The sequence below is a fragment of the Dicentrarchus labrax genome, unplaced genomic scaffold, assembly GCF_905237075.1.
Source record: "Dicentrarchus labrax unplaced genomic scaffold, dlabrax2021, whole genome shotgun sequence".
Classification (NCBI taxonomy): domain Eukaryota; kingdom Metazoa; phylum Chordata; class Actinopteri; family Moronidae; genus Dicentrarchus; species Dicentrarchus labrax.
The window spans coordinates 23,405,963-23,426,000 of NW_026136721.1; the positions used below are offsets into that span (position 1 = coordinate 23,405,963).

Genomic DNA, 20,038 nt, shown 5'->3' on the forward strand with positions numbered 1-20,038 from the left:
GGCACTTAAACCAATCAGTGGGTGGAATGGAGATTGTGATGTCCTTTTAGTGAAACCAGTGGAACCAGTGGAGTGGCATGACACTGTATGCATGTGTGTGTGTGTTTGTGTGTGTGTGTTTGTGTGTGTGTGTGTGTGTGTGTGTGTGTGTGTGTGTGTGTGTGTGTGTGTGTGTGTGTGTGTATGTGTGTTAAAGGTGGGGGATAAAAATGCTTCAGTGACTTCATGGAGAGGCTGGTATTATTACCCATAGACTTCCGGGTTGGTCGTCATATAATATGTGGACTTTTACCTGGGTTAGGTGAGCTGTTTGCTGTGTGCGTGTGTGTGTGTGTGTGTGTGTGTGTGTGTGTGTGTGTGTGTGTGTGTGTGTGTGAGACAGGGAACCCAAAGACCTGTTGATATGTTTCATTCATTTAAGTGACACTTAAAGCTACACACACAGTGAACAAAATTACACAATTTTCTTTTTTATATGATGCAGTTCACTTATTTGGTAAAAGATTATCTAAGTTACAGTCAAAACAAAATGATTGCGTGAACAGAATTGTTATTTCAGTTGCACGAGTCTGACACAGTTCTCCCAACTATGTTTGTCGACAGGGAGGGCCGTTATTTGAGTATAAAAGTGTGTATGAAGGTTAGGTCTTTTGTAAGATCGTGTAGTAAGTGTGAGGGTGAGGGATGCTGAAAAAAAGAAGTTATATGCAAATATCTGGGTGCCAAATATCATCCAGCCTTAAATCTCACTGGTTTCCCCTTACACACACACACACACACACACACACACACACACACACACACACACACACACACACACGGGGGCCACTAAAGCCTTTATCACGAGTGTGTGACACTGTCAACGTCAAAAGTAATTGTCTGAAACAATGTCTGCTATGGCCTTGAACAGGCTAGCTGATTAGCCTGAGGAATGTGTTTGCCTAAGGAAGCAAAGCCCCTTTCAGTTAGCGCTAAAGCTAAAGCAGATGATTAGTAATGACTATGTAGCTGTGTGAGGGGACATATGTGGCAACATTCGGCTGCAGTTGACCTTTCTATCCTCTCAGGCTTTATATTAAGACTGAATTCAAAGCCTGTTTATAATTAGTGCTTAGACTATGACTGATTATATATGAGCGTTTGAATTAGTCGCTGTTAATGCCGATGCTGTTATTTGTGTTGAAAAGAAAATGTGAAGCTGCAGGCTCTTTGTTGTATTACTTAAAAATGTGGAGTTTGAGTAAAAATGGGGGTGTTTTGAGTGGACAAATGTGAAGGTCCTGAAGGCAGGGGGGCTCTCAGAGTAAATGAACTGGAATCATCCCTCTGTGGTGAAGTTGGGGTGGGCTGAAGGCGGTCACTTACGCACTCCGTCTGACCTGAAATTCTTCAGGCCAGTTTCACCTTAAAGGATTTTCTAGCGCTGAGGGGGGCCTGAACATTTAGTCCCCTCCTCTATGTTCATTATGCCTCTCTCGCTCCTCTCCATCTGGTCTTTTCCTTGTCACCCCCTCCCACCACCACCACCACCACACACACTCTCTTTTCTACATTTCTTCCCCCTCCTCACCCATCTCCTTCTCAGCTTGCCCTCCTCTCCACACCTTCCTAGTTTCTCCTCCCCCCCTCCCCGCTGCTCTTCTTTGAGCTTGAGTGAACCAGAGGAATGAGGGTGACAGGTACATGGATGGAAGGAGAGGAAAAGGGGAAAAAAAGTAAAGAAAATGAGCCAACAGAGGACGGAGGCAGGCAGGGACAATAATGAAAGGACTCAGATTTGGGAAAATGTGGTATAGATTTTAATTATGTAAAAAGTTCTTCAACCTCTGAACAAAAGTCTTGTTATTTAGAGCAACAGAAAACTAATCTGCAACCATTTTATAATCACAAACAAAAGGCTTAATTGTCAGGAGAAATTTTAAGAAAGTTTAAGTTTTACAGTTGAAAATTTGCAGCTGAAACCTGTGAAATAGCTGAAACACTTAAAGAAGTTAAAGTGGCAGGCAACATACAGTGAAAGAAGTTTAAATGGCAGCGAAAATGGAAGTGTTGAAATAGCCAAAGCACTATAAGAGCGATGAGAGTGAACCAAAACAGTAAAGTTGTGTAAACAATGAGCTGAAACTCACTATAAACTGAGGAGAGCTGCAGATACAGGTGATAATTCTCTGTAATTCATCAAAAGCATCATTAATAACGACTTTAACTGTTGAGTGATGTTGAAGTGAAAGTCCTGAGAGGAATTGTAAGTGTGAATGTGTGACACATTGAGCTCAGAGTAAGGGAGTGTATCACTGAAAGTAGATGAACTCTCAGTTAAACAATAAGAGATGAAAGCAGGGGAACTGTCAGCTGATGTGTAAGCACTGAAAGCATTTGAAAGGATTAACACGTCACTTGGGGTTCTGGGACGTTGAGTTTTCTGACATTTTTCAGATCAATTAATCGAGAAGAGAATCTACAGATTTATTAATAATGAAAATATATCTTACCCTGGTGTTGCTAGTGAGTACCATAAGTATATAGGACTGTAATCCACTGTACATGGACACATTAAATCAAAAACAATGCGAAGGGACAGAAAACAGATATGTTAAGACACCACGATAACGCCTCAGTGTGACTTAATGCTTCATCCTGTTGTAGTCAGCATGCTGACGGTTGAGCAGCATGAACCTCAGTGTGAGGACATCATGTGTCCTGCAGGGTCAGCCACAGTTCTCACTTCTCTTCGCTCAAGTTCATTGTTTCACTCGGCTGACAGCTGATAATAATAACGTGCGCGGAAAGACATCAGGGACTAGATTTCCTTTGTGTTATAATCAGCAAACATCTTTCTTATAATCCTTACATATTTAAGCATGTGAAGGATTTTCTTTGTACACCATAAAAGTTGTGAAAACTACTTGAAACAATTAAGCAGTTGGAGATACCAAAGATCACAGCAGGAAGCTTTTTTTTCTTTTTACGTTCCTAAAACAGTTTGTCAGTTTCTGCTCTTGTCAGCTTCCAGGAAAGCACAGTGTGGGACTAAACACTGTGGTGTCCTCCTACAGGTCGTATCACTCTACAGAAATAAACAGCAGGACTTCTGGTCTTGTGACACGCTACTCATTTACTTATATGGATGACTTGTAATAATAGATGGCAGTCATACAAGTTCTCCGGCCGAGATACTGATTACCAGCACGGCTTTATTGCTGACTTTATTCCTGCTTATTCACAGTTTTTGCATGTGTGGCAGATTCCAGTGTATATATATATATATATATATGTGTGTGTGCGTGTGTGTGTGTGTGTGTGTGTGTGTGTGTGTGACCCTGGCCTTAATAGAGAGCCAGCTTATCAGAGATAACCAACAAAGTCTAATAGGCATTCTCTAATGTGATTACTTATGATTTAGTTCTAAGTAAGTGTGTTTCAGCTTACACCCAATGTCAAAGGCAGAGTTACAGCGTTAAATATAAAAGATGGTAAAGTATGATTTTCAGCTACAATGTATGTAACACACACTATCTGTACCTGTTTACTTTACATCAATTTGAAAATATTTTTTTCTCATTGTCAACAAATCCCATTAAAAAGACCCAAACTAACACTGCATTGATCTGACTAATAAGTATAATAGAGATTATTCCTCCTAAGGAACATTGTTTAGATGAACATGGTCACTTTAGTTTATTTTGCGTCAATTGAACAAGAACTGTCCTGCTGCCAGAAATACTCATAGTGTATTAATCCATGGTTGAAAACAGTCCCTAACAAATGCACAATTTACACCTGTTTGAGTTAAGCTTGCTGTAGACTACAGTTCCCAGCTGCTGAAGTCTTTTTAGAAAGTGAGAATATTTATTTATGATCCATTTTAAGAAATTTTCACGTCTTCAAGTAGGGAGATGAGGGTGTTGGAAAGTATAAAGCCCCTTCAATACGAGTTAATTTAATTTATTTTACATAATGAAATATTTGACTTACTGACATTATTATTAGCTTTTAACATTTAAACTTAAAATCACAGGTGAAATTATAAAACCTGAAGCACTCCGCGTAGGTCGTGTGAAGATTTATGGTGTGTTTGTGTTCTAGACAAATGATTCAGCGAACATGTACAATGATTAAGGGGCAAGAGACAGTAAATCTTTTTCCTCCATCTCGCAAGTCTTCCTGTGGGGTTCAACGGTTAACCGATGACCTGATGGACCTATGGTCTTGCTGTGCGGTCACCAGAACACCTGACCCCCTCTGAGCCATGAGTGGCTCTCACTGATGGCTGACAGTTAATCTTTGATTCAGACTGACCCCCTTCGCTCAAGAGAAGGTCCAGATAGGTCAGAACCTGCGATCCTGCTCTCCAACGATCTTTGCACACACATGAAAAATGATTACGCAAAAATTCCACAAAAATACCCACGCCTTCACTGAACGCACACACCTTTACGACACACCTTCTTGTTGTGATTTGTATTCAGTTCATTCCTTCCTATGTAAGGGTAATTGATTAGATAGTTTTATAATCAGTAGTCGGTGCGCTGCATTCCATAATAGATCTCTATCATTTGTACTTTAATCTCTTTTTTGTCTACCCATCATTCTCTGCTCTTTATGCTAAATAGACTTTCTTCTTGCCTGTTTACTCAGTCGTTAAGGAGTGGGGTGGTTTCAATAGCAGCTGAAACTCAGCGCACTGTTGACCACACACTGTGACTTTCATCTCTCTCTCCCTTTCACCCCGTCTGCTCTCTCTATCCCTCACTCCCTCTTTTCTTTGCTCTTTTGAGAGCACTGAGGGGAGTTTTTAGACAGAAACTTTCTAAGCGTGTGACGTTCTCTCATCTGACTGTTTTTCTTCTCAGTTGTTTCTCTATCTGCTCTCTTGACTGCCCAGGAAGGTGTGTGTTGTTTGCTTAAGTTAAGCTGTGCTAGGAACATGTTCACCGTTGTTATGTACAAAAAAACACAGGCGCGTGCCCGAATACACACACACACAGACACACTTACACACAGTTGTAGTCTTGTGCTGACATGACATAAATGGTTACTCCCAGTCAGAATTTCCAAATGTCAGAGTAAGACAACAACATGAGGAAGTATTCAAACCCCAGTTAGAACGTTTCCTGCCGTTTTTTTTCACAATTTCTGCAACTAAGCAGAATGACATCCATAAAAAACTACTTTTCCCATGAGCCCCCTCTTGTCCCAATAACATCAACTAGTCTTTATCACCAACAAAATGTACTTAAAATATCAAAGGTACTCATCATGCAGAAAAAAAAAATGGCACACTTGACTGACATTATTATTCATATGTATTAGCATATTTATACATTTTACTGTGGTAGCTGGTTGAGGCAGAGCTAGTTTTAACTATTTTATATACAGTGTGGTATTTTAGTCCAGTGGCCTCCAATCACCAAAGGGTCCCCAGATACATTTGAGGGGTTGTGAGATAATTATTGGGAAGAAAAAACAAAATTCTGCAACATGAATCCAGAGAATTTTCTCTAATCTTTGCTTTTCTTGTGAAATATTTGAGAGTTTAACCTCTTTGGGCTCAAAAAAATGATTGAAATAAAACCATCTGAGAAGTTCAGAGGGGAAATCTCTCTTGAGCAGAACTGTAAACAACTCATAAACATCTGAAATGTGACAATGAGCCTCAACTACACGCTGCTTTGTTTAGTCACAAGCCAAAAAGGTTGGGTCAACACTGGTTTAATCTTTCTAAAAGGAAAGATTTAAAAAAGCAACTAGTAACCACAGATATCAGATGAAGGTAATGGACTAAAAAGTGCAATATTTCCTAAAATATTAAACTTAAAGTAGCATAAGTGGAAATAACCAAGTAAGTACAAGTGTACTTTATTAAAGTCCTTGAGTAAATGTAATGAATTACTTTCCGCCACCAGTATTTATATGTATGTTTGTGTATTTCACACTTCCTACTAAAATTCTTGTGTCCGAGGGATCCGCCCACACACACACACACACACACACACACACACACACACACACACACACACACACACACACACACACACACACACAGTCACACAAGTACCTGTTTTAGCTCCACCCTCACCAGCTCTCATGCTTGCAGCTTTGGCTCGGTGTGTGTGTGTGTCTGTGTGTGTGTGTGTGTTTAGAGGAGGCTGGCCTCTGTGCTCAGTGCCCTGCTGTACCTGTCTCTCATGGAGGTGGACTAACACTCCCAGAGAAGGCAGCCAAGCAGCGGAGCGTTGTGAAGCAACAGGGGTAGCTATCCTCCCAACTGACCACTCTCTGCTTCTCCTTCCTCTTCTCTTTTCCACCAACATCCCATCTGCTGTGAAATCCTTCTCAAGATGTCTGCTTTGTTTCAGTCTCACTTCCCTCTCTCTCTCTCTCTCTTTCTCTCTCTCAGTCTGTGTTTGGTTTTTATAGGGATTCTTCAACCTTGAATGAATGGTTTTTGATTTTGATTATTATCTAGCAGTTCTCTTGCAGAATTTGTGAGGTCAGGCTTGAATGGCATTTGCATGAGTCAGCGAATGCAATGTTATCTATCGGGTGTGTGTTTGTAAGTGTTGGTGTTTCATTGATCCTCTTCTGCTGCCTTGTGACCCTGGTTGTTAGGGGCTGCTGGGTAGACGCCGTGAGTCAATTGCCTACACGTGTCCGTGTGTGTGGACCGTACGGCTAAGATGGCGGCATCCTTAGGCCTGTTTTCTTCAGTACACTGGATCAGTGTCACTCAGGATAGAACAGAAACTAAGAGACGCATTGTTCCTTATTGTTGAACACACACTTGGGTTTTCTTTGCTCCATAATCTGCAATAAATTGGGAGCCAAAGAGAGGTTTGTTGGCCTGCAAACTGAATAAGATCAGCAAAATGCTACTGAGAAGAACACATGATAGCACTGTTGATTTATTATCGGGTCAGTGACATGACAAATGAAATGTTCTTCCTCTTTCTAGCTGTGAGGAACTATGCTTTAATAATGACATGCCTCATTTGTTTATTTGAGGAAAAAGATGGAATTTGCCTGCAGTAGTCAATCTGTGTTTATGGTATAATCCAGAGGAAGCCCGTAAAAGCCTTTTTCTCTGCTCATAAAACAATTCTGTCCCCAATAACATGCTGTTAATACGTAGAGAATCAGGTGCTTCTATCAATCATAAACACAGTGTAATGGGTAATCTCCACAGCTATAACTGGGACATTTTAACCCAGCAGGTTTGCCGGTGTGTTAGCCAATAAAATCCTTGCTCTTTAACTTCCTTTGCAGTGTGCAGGCCAGCCAGCTCTTCCCTCCTGTGCTACTGTAACCTTTGAACCTGTTGAACTCTGTGTCTGAGCTCTGGATGTCTGTGTAGATTATGTTTTAACTACTATCTGCTAGCAGTTTCAAAAACACACATAAATTGTAATAACTTTGGTTTCTAAAATTCTAGTTTCTTTATAACCGAGGCATCTCCTGTAAACCTTTATGCCCTCTGTGAGTAAAGGCTGTGATTTGTGTTCGTCAGGGTTAATCATCTACCTGTTGCTGCCTCAGTTTCCTTGCACGCTGTCTCTCTCTCACACACGCACGCACGCATACACATTATTGCATACGCCATAAGGTCAGCGCTTTCTGAAGGGTGCAGATTTTCAAGCAAATTTTGTTTTTGTACTTCCTCACTTCTTGTGTTGCCTCTTGTTAGCTGTATTTTTCTGGTAACACACTCTTCCTCAGATACACTCGGATGCCAAAAGATCCCACATACACACTCACTATTCTCATTTTTTTTTCAATTGTGCAAAGTAAGAGAGATTATAACAGACGATCTGATTTTCGCTTCACTTTTGACACACTGAGTGCTGTGAAGGAAAACCTCAGCACAACAGTGATCAGCAGTGAGGAAGTTAGGAATATCTCCAAGTGGTCAAAAGCAGGAAGTGGGTCACCCCACGCGGAGACTGAACACTGAGTATATCATAATTTTGACACACACAGAATATCCAGTCAAGGGAGGTACTTTTAAAAGTAACTAAACTGACTTCATGTTGTGTCGACATAGCTTCTTTTTATCACCGAGCAGAACTCCCAAAGTGAATATTGTCCTCCCTTTGTCATCAGTCTGGCAAGATAAGGCTGATAAGAGATGGAGTCATATTAGCACTTCACACAATAGAAGGAACAGAGGGAGGGCACGTCGAGCTGTGGAAGCACAGAGAAAGCAACACAGAAATAGGTAACAAAAAGGCTGTTTTAATGTAGCAGGCTACTTGGAAAATCTTGTGTGATGGTTTTTTTTTTGTGCAATAAAGGGAACTGCATCCTCGCTGAGCAGAATCAGAACTCTAGTCGTAGATGTCCGTATAACTCTGTCAAAATAGATGTTTTTATATGATCCAATGTCATCTTGACCTGTGTCAGCAACCAACTACTGTCTAAAGATAGAAGCAGGAAACAACATCCTGTCTTTCCCCACTCTTGCTATTTTGTTTTTCTCTTTGTCCCTGTCTTGCACAAACATTAGTAAATGAATGAATGTTTGATTTGTTGATATGTCTATGATATTTAAAGCGTCTCTCCTTTTATTATACCAAACCGACATTTGCATCATTTTCGCTACTCTGTGAACAGGGTGTGAGCTAGTTTTCAGGTAATTCTAAGCCCTCCAGCCTTGGACGAGCTAACAAGTGAACAGGTGTATGTGTGTGTGCGCGTGTAAGTGGGAGAGTGGGATATTGGGTCATGTTAAATGAGTGTGCGCGTTACCATGGTTGCTTGGCTTAGTAGTGTTTTACCTTTGTTGACTGCCTCAGCTATCTCCATCAAAGTCCAGGCAATCTTGTGACGCACAAAAGCGCCTGCCTAACTAGCACGAGTTTGTTTTTTTATTTGGCCTATTTGCTTACGTTTAGTCTGACAAAAAGTAGTTTGCTTTGTAGTCTGCTGTGATTGGTTGCCTCAGTGTTATACGCAGCGTGGAGATTTTGGGGATTTAAAAATGCTGTGGATTTTTCCGTTGTGAATGCTGGCAGTGTTGGAAAATAACAGAGTAAGAGGTTTATGCTTGGGAAGCCGATTTTTGATTGTTCTCTGTTCCTTTTATAGGGCTGCAGCTCTTAATGAAGTGGCACACACAGAAACACACACACACACACACACAGAAAAAGCTGCACCCAGACTGTATAACACTCATGATAAAGAGGTTGAAAGTCCAACACCCTCTTGTGGGGAGTGTGTGCGTGCAACAAGTTCATATAAAACATATTAATGTGCACAACTTTTTTGTCACAGTATGGAGTCAGCAGGGTCATATTTTACACAAAATTCTTCATATAGCTTAACTTCAACTTGTCTAACTTACTTCTGACACACATAATGAGCATGTGACCTAGCGTGTGTACTCAGTGAACCTTGAGCTGGAGGTTTCAGGGTTTACAGCCCTTCATTCTCTCTGATAGGGGTCAGAGGTCAGCAAGGGATCTGAAGAACTCAACAAAACAAGGTTGTAAAACCACTGATAGGGGATGGTGCCCTGGGGATTTATAGATGCTATATTTTCACTGTTCTGTCCAGGTCACATAATGTGCCTCAGTTAGTTTGTTAGGTAATCTTGCATGTCATTGTTCCTGTAAATTGACGGTCATTTTGTTTCAACAAGCAGCCATATTTGGGTTTTTTGTTGGTACAGGCCTGTTTTAAATGGCAGCTTGAGTGAATTACCCTTCTTATTTTTCTTCTTGTATTTCCTGTTCTCTCTTGGATAGCAATCGCGGTTCATACAATTGAATGTAGTTTGATAAAATGTTGTCTTTTTTCTCTCCTCAGGCCCCAGATTTGATTGGATGGTTTTGTCAGAATGACAGCCGAAGATCCTGCTTCCTCCTCAACCATGAGCAATAACACTGCCCCCTCCAAACCCTCTGGTGCCTCCCATCACCCTCTTCACGGACAGATCAACATCCCCGAGGGAGTTGCAGGTGCTCCCAATGAGGCCGCACTGGTGGCCCTGATGGAGCGCACTGGCTACAGCATGGTTCAGGAAAACGGTCAGCGTAAATATGGCCCTCCTCCTGGATGGAATGGTGCATCTCCACCACGAGGATGTGAAATCTTTGTGGGCAAGATTCCACGGGACGTTTATGAGGATGAGCTGGTCCCAGTGTTTGAGTCCGTAGGACGCATCTATGAGATGCGACTGATGATGGACTTTGATGGGAAAAACCGAGGGTATGCATTTGTGATGTACACAGAGAAACATGAGGCCAAGCGGGCTGTACGCGAGCTCAACAACTATGAGGTGCGGCCCGGGCGGCTGCTGGGGGTCTGCTCCTCTGTGGACAACTGCCGTCTTTTCATTGGTGGCATCCCCAAGACCAAAAAGCGCGAGGAGATCCTGGAGGAGGTCTCCAAGGTGACAGAAGGGGTACTAGATGTGATTGTTTATGCCAGTGCTGCAGACAAGATGAAGAACCGAGGCTTTGCCTTTGTAGAGTATGAGTCGCACCGTGCAGCCGCCATGGCTCGCAGGAAGTTGATGCCTGGACGCATTCAACTTTGGGGCCACCAGATTGCAGTGGACTGGGCTGAGCCGGAGATTGATGTGGACGAAGATGTCATGGAGACAGTGAAGATCCTCTACGTCAGGAACCTTATGATGGAGACCAGCGAGGAGACAATCAGACAGGTAGGATTGGCTTTCTGTTCAGTGAATTCTTTTATTGGGTAAAAACATAACTGGCAGGAAGAAATACTATACTATTCTTAACCGATCACCTATTTTCTCTGCCAACCAGGTGTTCAGCCAGTGGAATCCTGGATGTGTTGAACGTGTGAAGAAAATACGAGACTACGCCTTTGTCCACTTTAACTCCCGGGACGATGCCGTCCTGGCCATGGACCACCTCAACGGCACAGAGGTGGAAGGTTCATGCATTGAGGTGACGCTCGCCAAGCCTGTTGACAAAGAGCAGTACTCGCGCCAGAAGGCCTCCAAGGGGGCTTCCGCCACTCCAGAGGCTGCTCCACAGAACTACGTTTACCAGTGTGATCCCTACACATTGGCCTACTATGGTTATCCCTACAACACCCTTATTGGACCCAACAGGGACTACTTTGTCAAAGGTTAGAATGAATTCTTTCTGATTTTGTGCCAGTAATGGTCAGTTGCAAAAGCCACAGTGTTTCTCTGTTTTTGTAAATGTTAGTTGCAGCAGAAACTCTGGGCCAATGCACTGATAAAGATCTCATAACATTCAAAAGATGCTATTGTAGAAACAATGACAAACACACACCATCAATATGATTTTTAATGGTCATGATGACTAAGATAATATCAATTTAATCTTTGATGACAATGCAATTTGTATGACAAAAGTTTTAAAATCTTTAACTTGATGAGGGTTTGTGACTTAAAATCAGAGACTTGTTAAAAGCCAAAAACAAAACAAGGTGATGGACCAATGAATGCTAATCCCACCTTTGATGATTGATTATATATGGTCTTTGGGTGGTAGGAGGAAAATCTATTTGACTTTCAACAATCATTGTGTTTTGGTTTTCTCTCCAAAGGATCCCCAATGATACAGAACAATGGTAATCTCTCACATCCTTATTCCTACTTATTCCTTTAATGAACAATGAGCTTTCTTGCCATGTGACAAACTATATGTTTTCTAACACCATCCTTTTCCTGCTGCGCTGTCACCTCCCATTTCATGCTGGGTTATTGCAGAGATCACAATAAAGCTGAGAACGTTTCGGAATACCGTTTCACAGCGCCAAGAACTTGCATAGCAAGAACTAGCAAGAGTCAGAACAGGAAAAGGCCAAACTGGACCCAAAGAACTCCAAACTAAAAACCTTTGCTGAAACAGCTAAGAAATTTCCAGTGTAGTGACTACACTTCATGGGCAAATCTTTGCCTCAAATTAGAGCTAAATGACTCTTCTTGCTACCCCAGTCCTGATATCTTCAGAGGACCTTTCAAAGAAGTTCTAAACCCACCATAAAATCTTGCCTCACGTGATGCCCCACACAACTTTTAGTACAAGTTGCGCCACAACCCCTGTCATCATATTACTTTAATTGTATTTTAAGCAGGTACTGTGCGAGGTCGTGGTCGTGCTGCTGCAAGTAACCGTACCCCTGGACCACGGGGGTCGTACCTGGGGGGTTACTCTGCTGGTCGTGGCATCTACAGCCGCTACCATGAAGGCAAGACCAAGCAGACCGAAAAGCCCTATGAGCTGATGCCCAGTCTGGAGCTCGCTGCCTCTGTCAACCCCGTTGGCATCAAACCTGGCACAAGTCAGTGAGATAGATATATCCATTCGTATCCTTGCCCATCTCAAAAACCTTTATCAAACCTTCCAGCTCGTAATTTCCTGTCTCTCTCTCCTGTGTGGTTTGAGGAACTTTTTGTAAATCAAGAAGGTTGTTGCTGGATGGTCAGGTGCAAAAGGACTTTCTTTCTCTTTACACTAAAGAATATTGGACATATCTGTCCTTTCTAGCCAGACCAGAAAGTAATTGCTATGTCTCCTTGTTCCTCATTATTCCCTTTTCCCTCCTTGATCACAAATTTGTCTTACTGGGTGTTCAGACCAAAAACAGCGCTGTGTTAAAAGAACACAAGGGGTTAATCTATCTGGAACGTATTTGATTGGCCAACACAAAAAGTGTTAGATTACGTGTTTTTGACGCCCTACGGCGATGGTTTCGTTAAACATAGTGCTGTTGTCTGTCTGAACATGGCCATAGTGATGTGGGGACCAGTGTGTCCACAATCTGCTTTTACACATGCACTCAACTCCAATTTTTTGACTGAAAGGTGGTTGACATTGTCTTGCCTTGGGACTGAAACATTATGGACAAAAAACAAATGTGTATTTAAAAAAATTATTATATTTTTCAAATTACAAAAGTAATTAAAGTTTTTTTTTTTTTTTCCCTCCTGCTTTAACTTTGTTAGTGTTACAACAAACAACAAAGTTTCAGTCAAGATTGGAGTTGAAATGCAAAACTAAACGCACCAACACACACAAAACAAAAGATTATTTATCTACTCTTTCCTATCGTGTCCGCTCTATTATAATCACTTTAAGGATAATACCAGTGTTGTGTAAGGTTATGGCCCATTTACTGCTGTATACATATAGTCTACATGATCACAATCATCATGAGTTTGCAATGTATGCTCTCTATTACTGGATTTTTTGTTGACTTTTGTTTTGATTTGTAAGTATCAAGTATACAGTGTAAAATATATCCTAAAATTGATTGCTTTCCCTACAAAGACGAATGTGACGGTAAAGATGTTAGTTGGCGTGTTGGCAGGATTATTTCCTGGTGGAAGATCCATTTTCTTTCTGTCTTCATTGTTTCCTGACCTGTAAGCAGAAAGAAATGCAATCTTACTGATATGAATGGGGGGAAAAAACCTAGCTCACCTGAGGACATAACAAAACATGAAACTATTACAGAAAGAAAGGTCTCATGTTTATATCAGTGGATCATCTAAATTCAAACTTTCAAATACGTTTTTATAGCATAAATAAAATGCAGAAACTTCAGTCATAGAAATGCAAAACAAAAGTGAACACACTGGTATTATTCTTTCATTTTCAAGTTTATTACTAAACACAAAAGTTACTAAACCTCCCCGATTGTTTGTTTTTTTCATCATAAATGTAATATTGAACTCTTTGTTATTATTATTAATTCCATATATTTGGTGACCACAGGTCCATTTTGATAAGTGGACTTTCTTGATGCTCCTTCTGGAACGATTTGACCCCAATCTTGGGGGTCCTGGTCTTAGTCCTGGTCTGTGTGGAATCACAGGATCACCACCAGATTAAAAAGACTTTTGTCCATCTGAAACAATGACTGACGTTGTGTTCGCTGTGTGTGTGTGTGTGTGTGTGTGTGTGTGTGTGTGTGTGTGTGTGTGTGTGTGTGTGTGTGTGTATGTTTGTGTGTATGTGTTGGAGCATTGAGGTTAATCCACAGTTGAGCGCCATCATAATCCGAATCACACCCTAACGCCAATTTGTGTAATTTATTATTTTTTCCCTTCTTGCCTAAATTGTTTCCTTCAGCCTTTTTCTGTCTTTATCCGTCATTGCTTTAGCATCCACCACTCCTTCACTAGATTAGATATAAGTATGCCTGTTTCTGTTTGAGCATGGGTGCATGTCTGTGCTTGTCTCTTTTATTTTATTTTGAATGCAAACATATTAACCATCTCTTGCAATACTCTGTTGTCTGCAGTGGTTCACACTATTATCCAAGCTCTCATTCTCGTATCTCTTTATGTGCAGTGGCATTGCAGACTCTGGGTGGGCAGTACCCAGTATTCAGCACGGGTCCTGCAGCCAAGCTGATGGAGGAGGGGAAGATGCACACGGTGGAGCACCTTATCAACCCTCTGGCCATGCAACACCCTGAACACACCACCGCTAATGCTGCTGCTGCCACCGTCCTACCTGCGGTCTCTACCCCTCCACCTTTTCAGGTGTGCATAGTGACACTGTTGTATGTTTCACAGATGCATAAAAATGTTTAAATTTGATGCATGCTGATAAAGATGTAAAATGTCCATCTCACTGCTGTTTTAGTTTTAGTTAGTTCCTGTGGAATATTATTAAGTTTAATGTAACAAGAATCTTTCCTGGCTGATTCATTAGTCTACATTTTTATATGATATAAAACATATATTTACTTATTTATACTCTGGGAGAACAACACACAATTGAAAGCGTTCATTCAATGAATGTATAGTAAATGTACACTGAGCTGGTCATTGAGGACGTTCTTCTCTACAAATCGTCTTACTCGCTATCTTCCTCCTTCTCCTTTTCTTGCATTTCCCAGGGCCGTCCAATCACTCCTGTCTATGCCATGGCCCACAATGTACAGCGTATCCCAACAGCTGGTGGCCTGTATGGAGCTGGATACGTCCCCATCACAAACTACGCTGCCAACACAGCAGCTCTGGCCGCTCTGCAGAAGAATGCAGCGGTGGCGGCTGCAGCATATGGGGGATACACAGGCTACGCTGTGCCACAGGCATTCCCTGCCACAGCCTTCCAGTTGCCAATCCACGATGTCTACCAGACATATTGATTCTGAGGGTCACGTGAAACAACAACAAAGTTACCCTGCCTCTGACTGAACGACCACCGCAACGTGCACAGCCTGTCCCATCATACAGAGGCGTCACTTGAACATGTGAACATCCAAAAGCTCTAAAGGAATGTCGTTTGAAGCATATATTTAGAAAACAGACAGTGAAACAATGACATCTTGACATCTCGTATCTGTCCCACCTATGGCCTCAGTATATCCTGGACCCAAAGCAATCACATGACAGGCTTAATTATGCAGCATCACTGTCAATTATAACACACAGAGAGGACAGTCAACTTACTGAGGAAACCTACCTGAATGTGGTGACACACACATCACCCCCCAACAACAAGCATTGCTCACAATAACAACAGTCACAAGTCTCTCTCTCTCTCTCTCTCTCTCTCTCTCTCTCTCTGACCCCTGCCACTGTGTTGCCATGGCAACATAAACACTGAAGGTACATTCAAGTATTTATGAAGAGAAGCAGATATTTAAGGTTTTATTCTCTGTAGGTTTCTCTCATTACTGGGGTTGTATTTGTTCTCTGGAGCAGGAAGGATAGACCTTTACACCATGTCTAAACACAAAGAAAGAAAAGTTGATTGAAAGAGAGTAAAAGTACAACAGGAACTACTGACAAGAGATGATACCACTGAAGACAACTGTTTTGGATATACTAATGTTTTTGGGTTGTTTTTTTTATTAGTATTTTTCCATTAATATATAGTATTCTAGCCAATTCTACATGCTGTAGGTGATGCTGTCCGTCCATGCTGGTTGAATGTGTATGCTTCAAACATGCCTGTTTGGTACTTTTTGGTTTATTAAGTTTTATTTGTGTTTTAAATGAAGGTTTTAAGTGTTGTGCTCATTTGCCTATAATTAGTTTGTTTTTTCCTCTTTAACATTTGGAAACATATATCTTGGTTTGAAGGAATGTTGCCAGCTAAATAATATTGTTGCGACAGATTCCTTGGGGAACAAATACTAGAGAAAGAAAACTGGAAAATGATGGGCAATATAGTTTATCTAAAAGCCTGACAGATGTACTTGGAGATGTTCCCCATCCTCAGAAACTGCGCTGACAGGGGATTAAGACTGAACAGATGTTAGTTGTTTTGTTTTTTCTCATTTATGCATTACTGTTTGTTTTTATTGTTTGAATTTTTGAAAGGTGAACAAATATGGACAGAAATGAGAAACATTTTTTCTATAAAGACTGGAGCACTCTGCCACTAAAAGAGCTCCTGCATTTGCCAATGCTAACCAAAAAACCATAAAAACTTTAGTCTCATGATAGTAGATAGATTGAGCCTGAATACAGTGCCTTAAATCTGCATACTGTATGTGCTACCCTATGCTTTTCACTGTGCCTTTCACAACGAAGCCAAGACCCTGTGGTTGGCACAAAGAGGAAAGACTCACATGAAAACTGAAGTTTTCTCCATTCATAATTCCAATCAACCAGATTTGTGGTATTACTGTATTGTGGTGAGACACGTAGGTTTCAGTCTCTGCAGTCAGATGTGACAAGGCTACCTCTCTCCTGTAGTCTCTTTTCTGAATGCTCCTGCAGTAACACTCCGTATTTCTGTCTCCTCTTTATTTCTCGTCCTCCAAACTGTGCTTGACCGAGGTGCACTTAAAACGTATTTATAAAAGGCAACAGATTGCCACTTTCAGATGAAGAGATATTAAATACTGAGTATGAATTCATGTCTGAACTTGGCTAGTTTGGCGTTTTATTCAATGTCTGTTTTTCCTTGCGGATAAAGCATTAAACATTACAATAACCCTGATGAATGTTTAGTAGGCACTTTTTAAACTCTGCAGTGTGTTGAAAACAAGTGTAATATTGGACTAGGAAAAACTGGAGCAATACCTCGCGCTGAAATATACAAGTAGCCAGGCATGTATCTATGTACCACAACACACAGACATAACAGATGCAAGAAGCTGCTGATCATGAAGTTACACTCCACAACAGCCATCTTTATCTTGTATAAGAGCATGCAACACATGTGTATGCTGACTTGTATTTGTAAACCAGTTCCAGTACTTTTGAATTTTCCAATTTTATTTTTAATTCTCTGTGTATTCTCAGATATTTTTCTTTTTACTGCAGTTTACCCATAAAACAGCATGATGAGTTTGACCAGCCTGGATTCTGAGATTGTAAATGAGATCATGAGTTAAATGAAAAGATATCAAAGAAGCAAACAAGATATATTTGTTTAAGTCTATTCTCAGTTCATTTAGCTACTTCTCTCCCCTCTGAAACTGGATTTGACGTAAAAACAAACAAACTGCTGATAACTGCTTTTATTATTTTCTTGTATGATGACAATAAGTCAGGATATATTTAATATATGCATTACATGTTTTGTGTATGAAGTAAGAAAAGGTATAATATATTCTAAAACATATTTCTTTTCTTTATTTACACCTTGTTTAGGGATAAGAAGTCAGAGTAAGAAAAGTAGAAAAAAAAAAGTTTTTTTTTTGCCAAAGTGTCCAATAGTTTTTAAAAAATTCAAGGTTATTGTGTTTCTGTTGTGTGTAATATTTTGTTTTCTATTTTGAACTGGATTTGGTGTTATGAGTGGGAGCACAAAGGCCTTGTCGTTCAACTACATTTTATCAGCTTCAACAGCAAAGACTAAAACTGGTCCATTGTATGTGTGACAACCCATCGGCACTTTGAGCTGCTGGTGTTGCAACTCCTGCATGTCAATTTTGGCTAAACTGTTAAAAGATCTAATCATTATTTAACAGCTATCCAAATGTCACGTGCTAGATGGGACTTTCTGCCTTCCACTCAGAGCACCAGCTTTTCTTTCTCCCTCCCTACATTTCACCCACGATACAGCAGTAGGATGAACTCCTGCTGTTCGTTGTGTGAGTGGTGTAGAGCTATATTTGCCTAGTTTAACATAGGTGTTACCATTTAAACTCTTCCTAGTGTGTGCCTTATTGCCAAGATGTGCCCTTTGCTATACCTTTGTAGGCCTATGCAGACTGTTTTCTATCTAAAGGTTTGTTTAAAAAAAAAAAACTTGTTCGGTATTGTTATATTTATAGTGATAAAGTAGATAAATAAAGCATTTTCAAAAGGATGCGATGCTGTCATTCATTTTGTCTACGTATTCCACCTTGTTCACACCGACACAGTCTAAACCATGTCTTAGTCTAAGATTAAATCACAAAGGTCCAGGGGCAGAGGACTTTGACTCTGACCTCTGTGAATGAAAACCCATCTCTGACCTCAGACATCAGCTACTATTAAGCAATGTGAGAATGTTTCATAAACTTCTCTGTGGCGAGTCAACTTTACTCCAGAAACATGTTGTTCCCCAGCGAGGAGCTCAGGGGGGATTTTAAGAACATAAGTAGCCTTCATCGTGCGGGACAATATGTGCATGAGAGCGATCACAGGTACATGGAGTTTTCATACGGCGTCACCACCTGTCAGCCAACAGGTTTACTATTAAAATGTGGTAACAGGTTACAGAAAAAAAACAACCTGCTCAACTAGTGATAGCTACAGTACTGATAATATCAATAAGTCCACTGGTGTGTACTTTACTTGAGTATTCCCATTTTATGCTACTTTATACTTGTACTTTTTACTCAACTACATTCATTTAACAGCTTTAGTTACTAGTTCTCTTTCAGATTCTGATTATAATACAAAACATAATTATCATGTTATTATTATTAGGCTATTGATACATTTTTGGGGGGAAATTATGAAGCTGATTGAGTCTTATTTTTAACAGTAGCATCAGGAGGGTAAATACCAAGAAATTGCTCCGTCTCAAGTTAGCTCATATTCCATTCTTCTGTTCTCCCACTGATGCAGTGTGCGGGCCTACAGTGATTATGTTATAGTTCATAGAATTAACACAATAAATGTTAACCATTCACGTTATGTCTTATTTTAAGATGCATGTGATTAACTAATCATCAGAGAATAGAAACGCTAATTACTCAGTGGTAATTAAAATGTATTCAGAAGCAGCATTGTTATGGTCCATTTACCTCATAAAGTATTGCACAGGGTTATCACCTACATGATGTCACATTATCTTCTTTTAATAATAAAGGTATCAGATTAAAACCTAATTTTGTGTTTTCCCTTCAACTATGATCCCACATGGTTGTTTGTGTATCCACACAGCTGTGTGGGATCAGTGTATGTTTGATAAAAAACTTTACAGACAGATAAGAGTAAGAGTGAGTTTATTCCCCATGAATATTATTTCCAACATAAGTCTCAATAGAGGCATCAACACTACACCTTCTTTATCACAGTGACCGAAGGATTTTAAACCAAGTTATAGAGCCTTTATGCTGTCTAGATGAGTTACAGTTAAGACAATATTGCCATCTGGTGGTAAATGCACCCCATCGGAGCAGCCTGCAGCAGAGCTGTACAGCTGAGACCAGACAGTGCAGGTTTTCACTGGCAGCCATGTTAGCTCCACAGTCATCAATACATTATATTGTAGGAAACAAATCACATTTAGTTTTTCTTGAGGTTGAAATAGAAATTCAACACATGCAGGTAGAAGATCTTCCCATAGTCTGACAATTGAGTAAAATGTTGTAATTTATTATATTATTTTACACAGAACACAAAAATGCTGAATTCTAGGGGAAAAAAATAATAGTGATTTTATTTAGTTTTATGTGTGTTTATGTGTGTGGCAGGCAAAGTATTCTGCATGCAAGGAACATTTTCACATAATTACATTACTATGGTATAATTTTTCGGTGTTTGGTTTGGTTTTTTTAAACCTTAATAGATAAAAGCACGACAAAAACGGTAGAAATATCCTTAAAACCAATTATGGGTCAAGCGATGTTGCTCTAACACTACAATTCCCATGATGCCCCGACAGCTGTCGTGTGCGCTGTGCCTTTG

General features: G+C 40.5%; 1 protein-coding gene across 11 annotated transcripts in view; it reads left to right on the forward strand.

Annotated features, from left to right (window-relative positions):
• Positions 1-18,227, forward strand: part of rbm47 (RNA binding motif protein 47) — a 33,397-nt gene extending 15,170 nt beyond the window's left edge. For 5 of the 11 annotated variants that reach the window (XM_051386266.1, XM_051386269.1, XM_051386267.1 and 2 more), the window contains 6 exons: positions 9,805-10,663; positions 10,773-11,100; positions 11,548-11,571; positions 12,076-12,285; positions 14,301-14,494; positions 14,854-18,227. In XM_051386266.1, the coding sequence (XP_051242226.1) occupies positions 9,836-10,663; positions 10,773-11,100; positions 11,548-11,571; positions 12,076-12,285; positions 14,301-14,494; positions 14,854-15,105 (1,836 nt within the window). In that variant the 5' untranslated portion in view covers positions 9,805-9,835 and the 3' untranslated portion in view covers positions 15,106-18,227. Of the gene's footprint in view, positions 1-6,115; positions 6,253-9,804; positions 10,664-10,772; positions 11,101-11,547; positions 11,572-12,075; positions 12,286-14,300; positions 14,495-14,853 lie in introns of those variants that run through there. The other 6 variants (XM_051386270.1, XM_051386271.1, XM_051386276.1 and 3 more) reach the window with 6 other exon arrangements.
• The last annotated feature ends 1,811 nt before the right edge of the window (positions 18,228-20,038 follow it).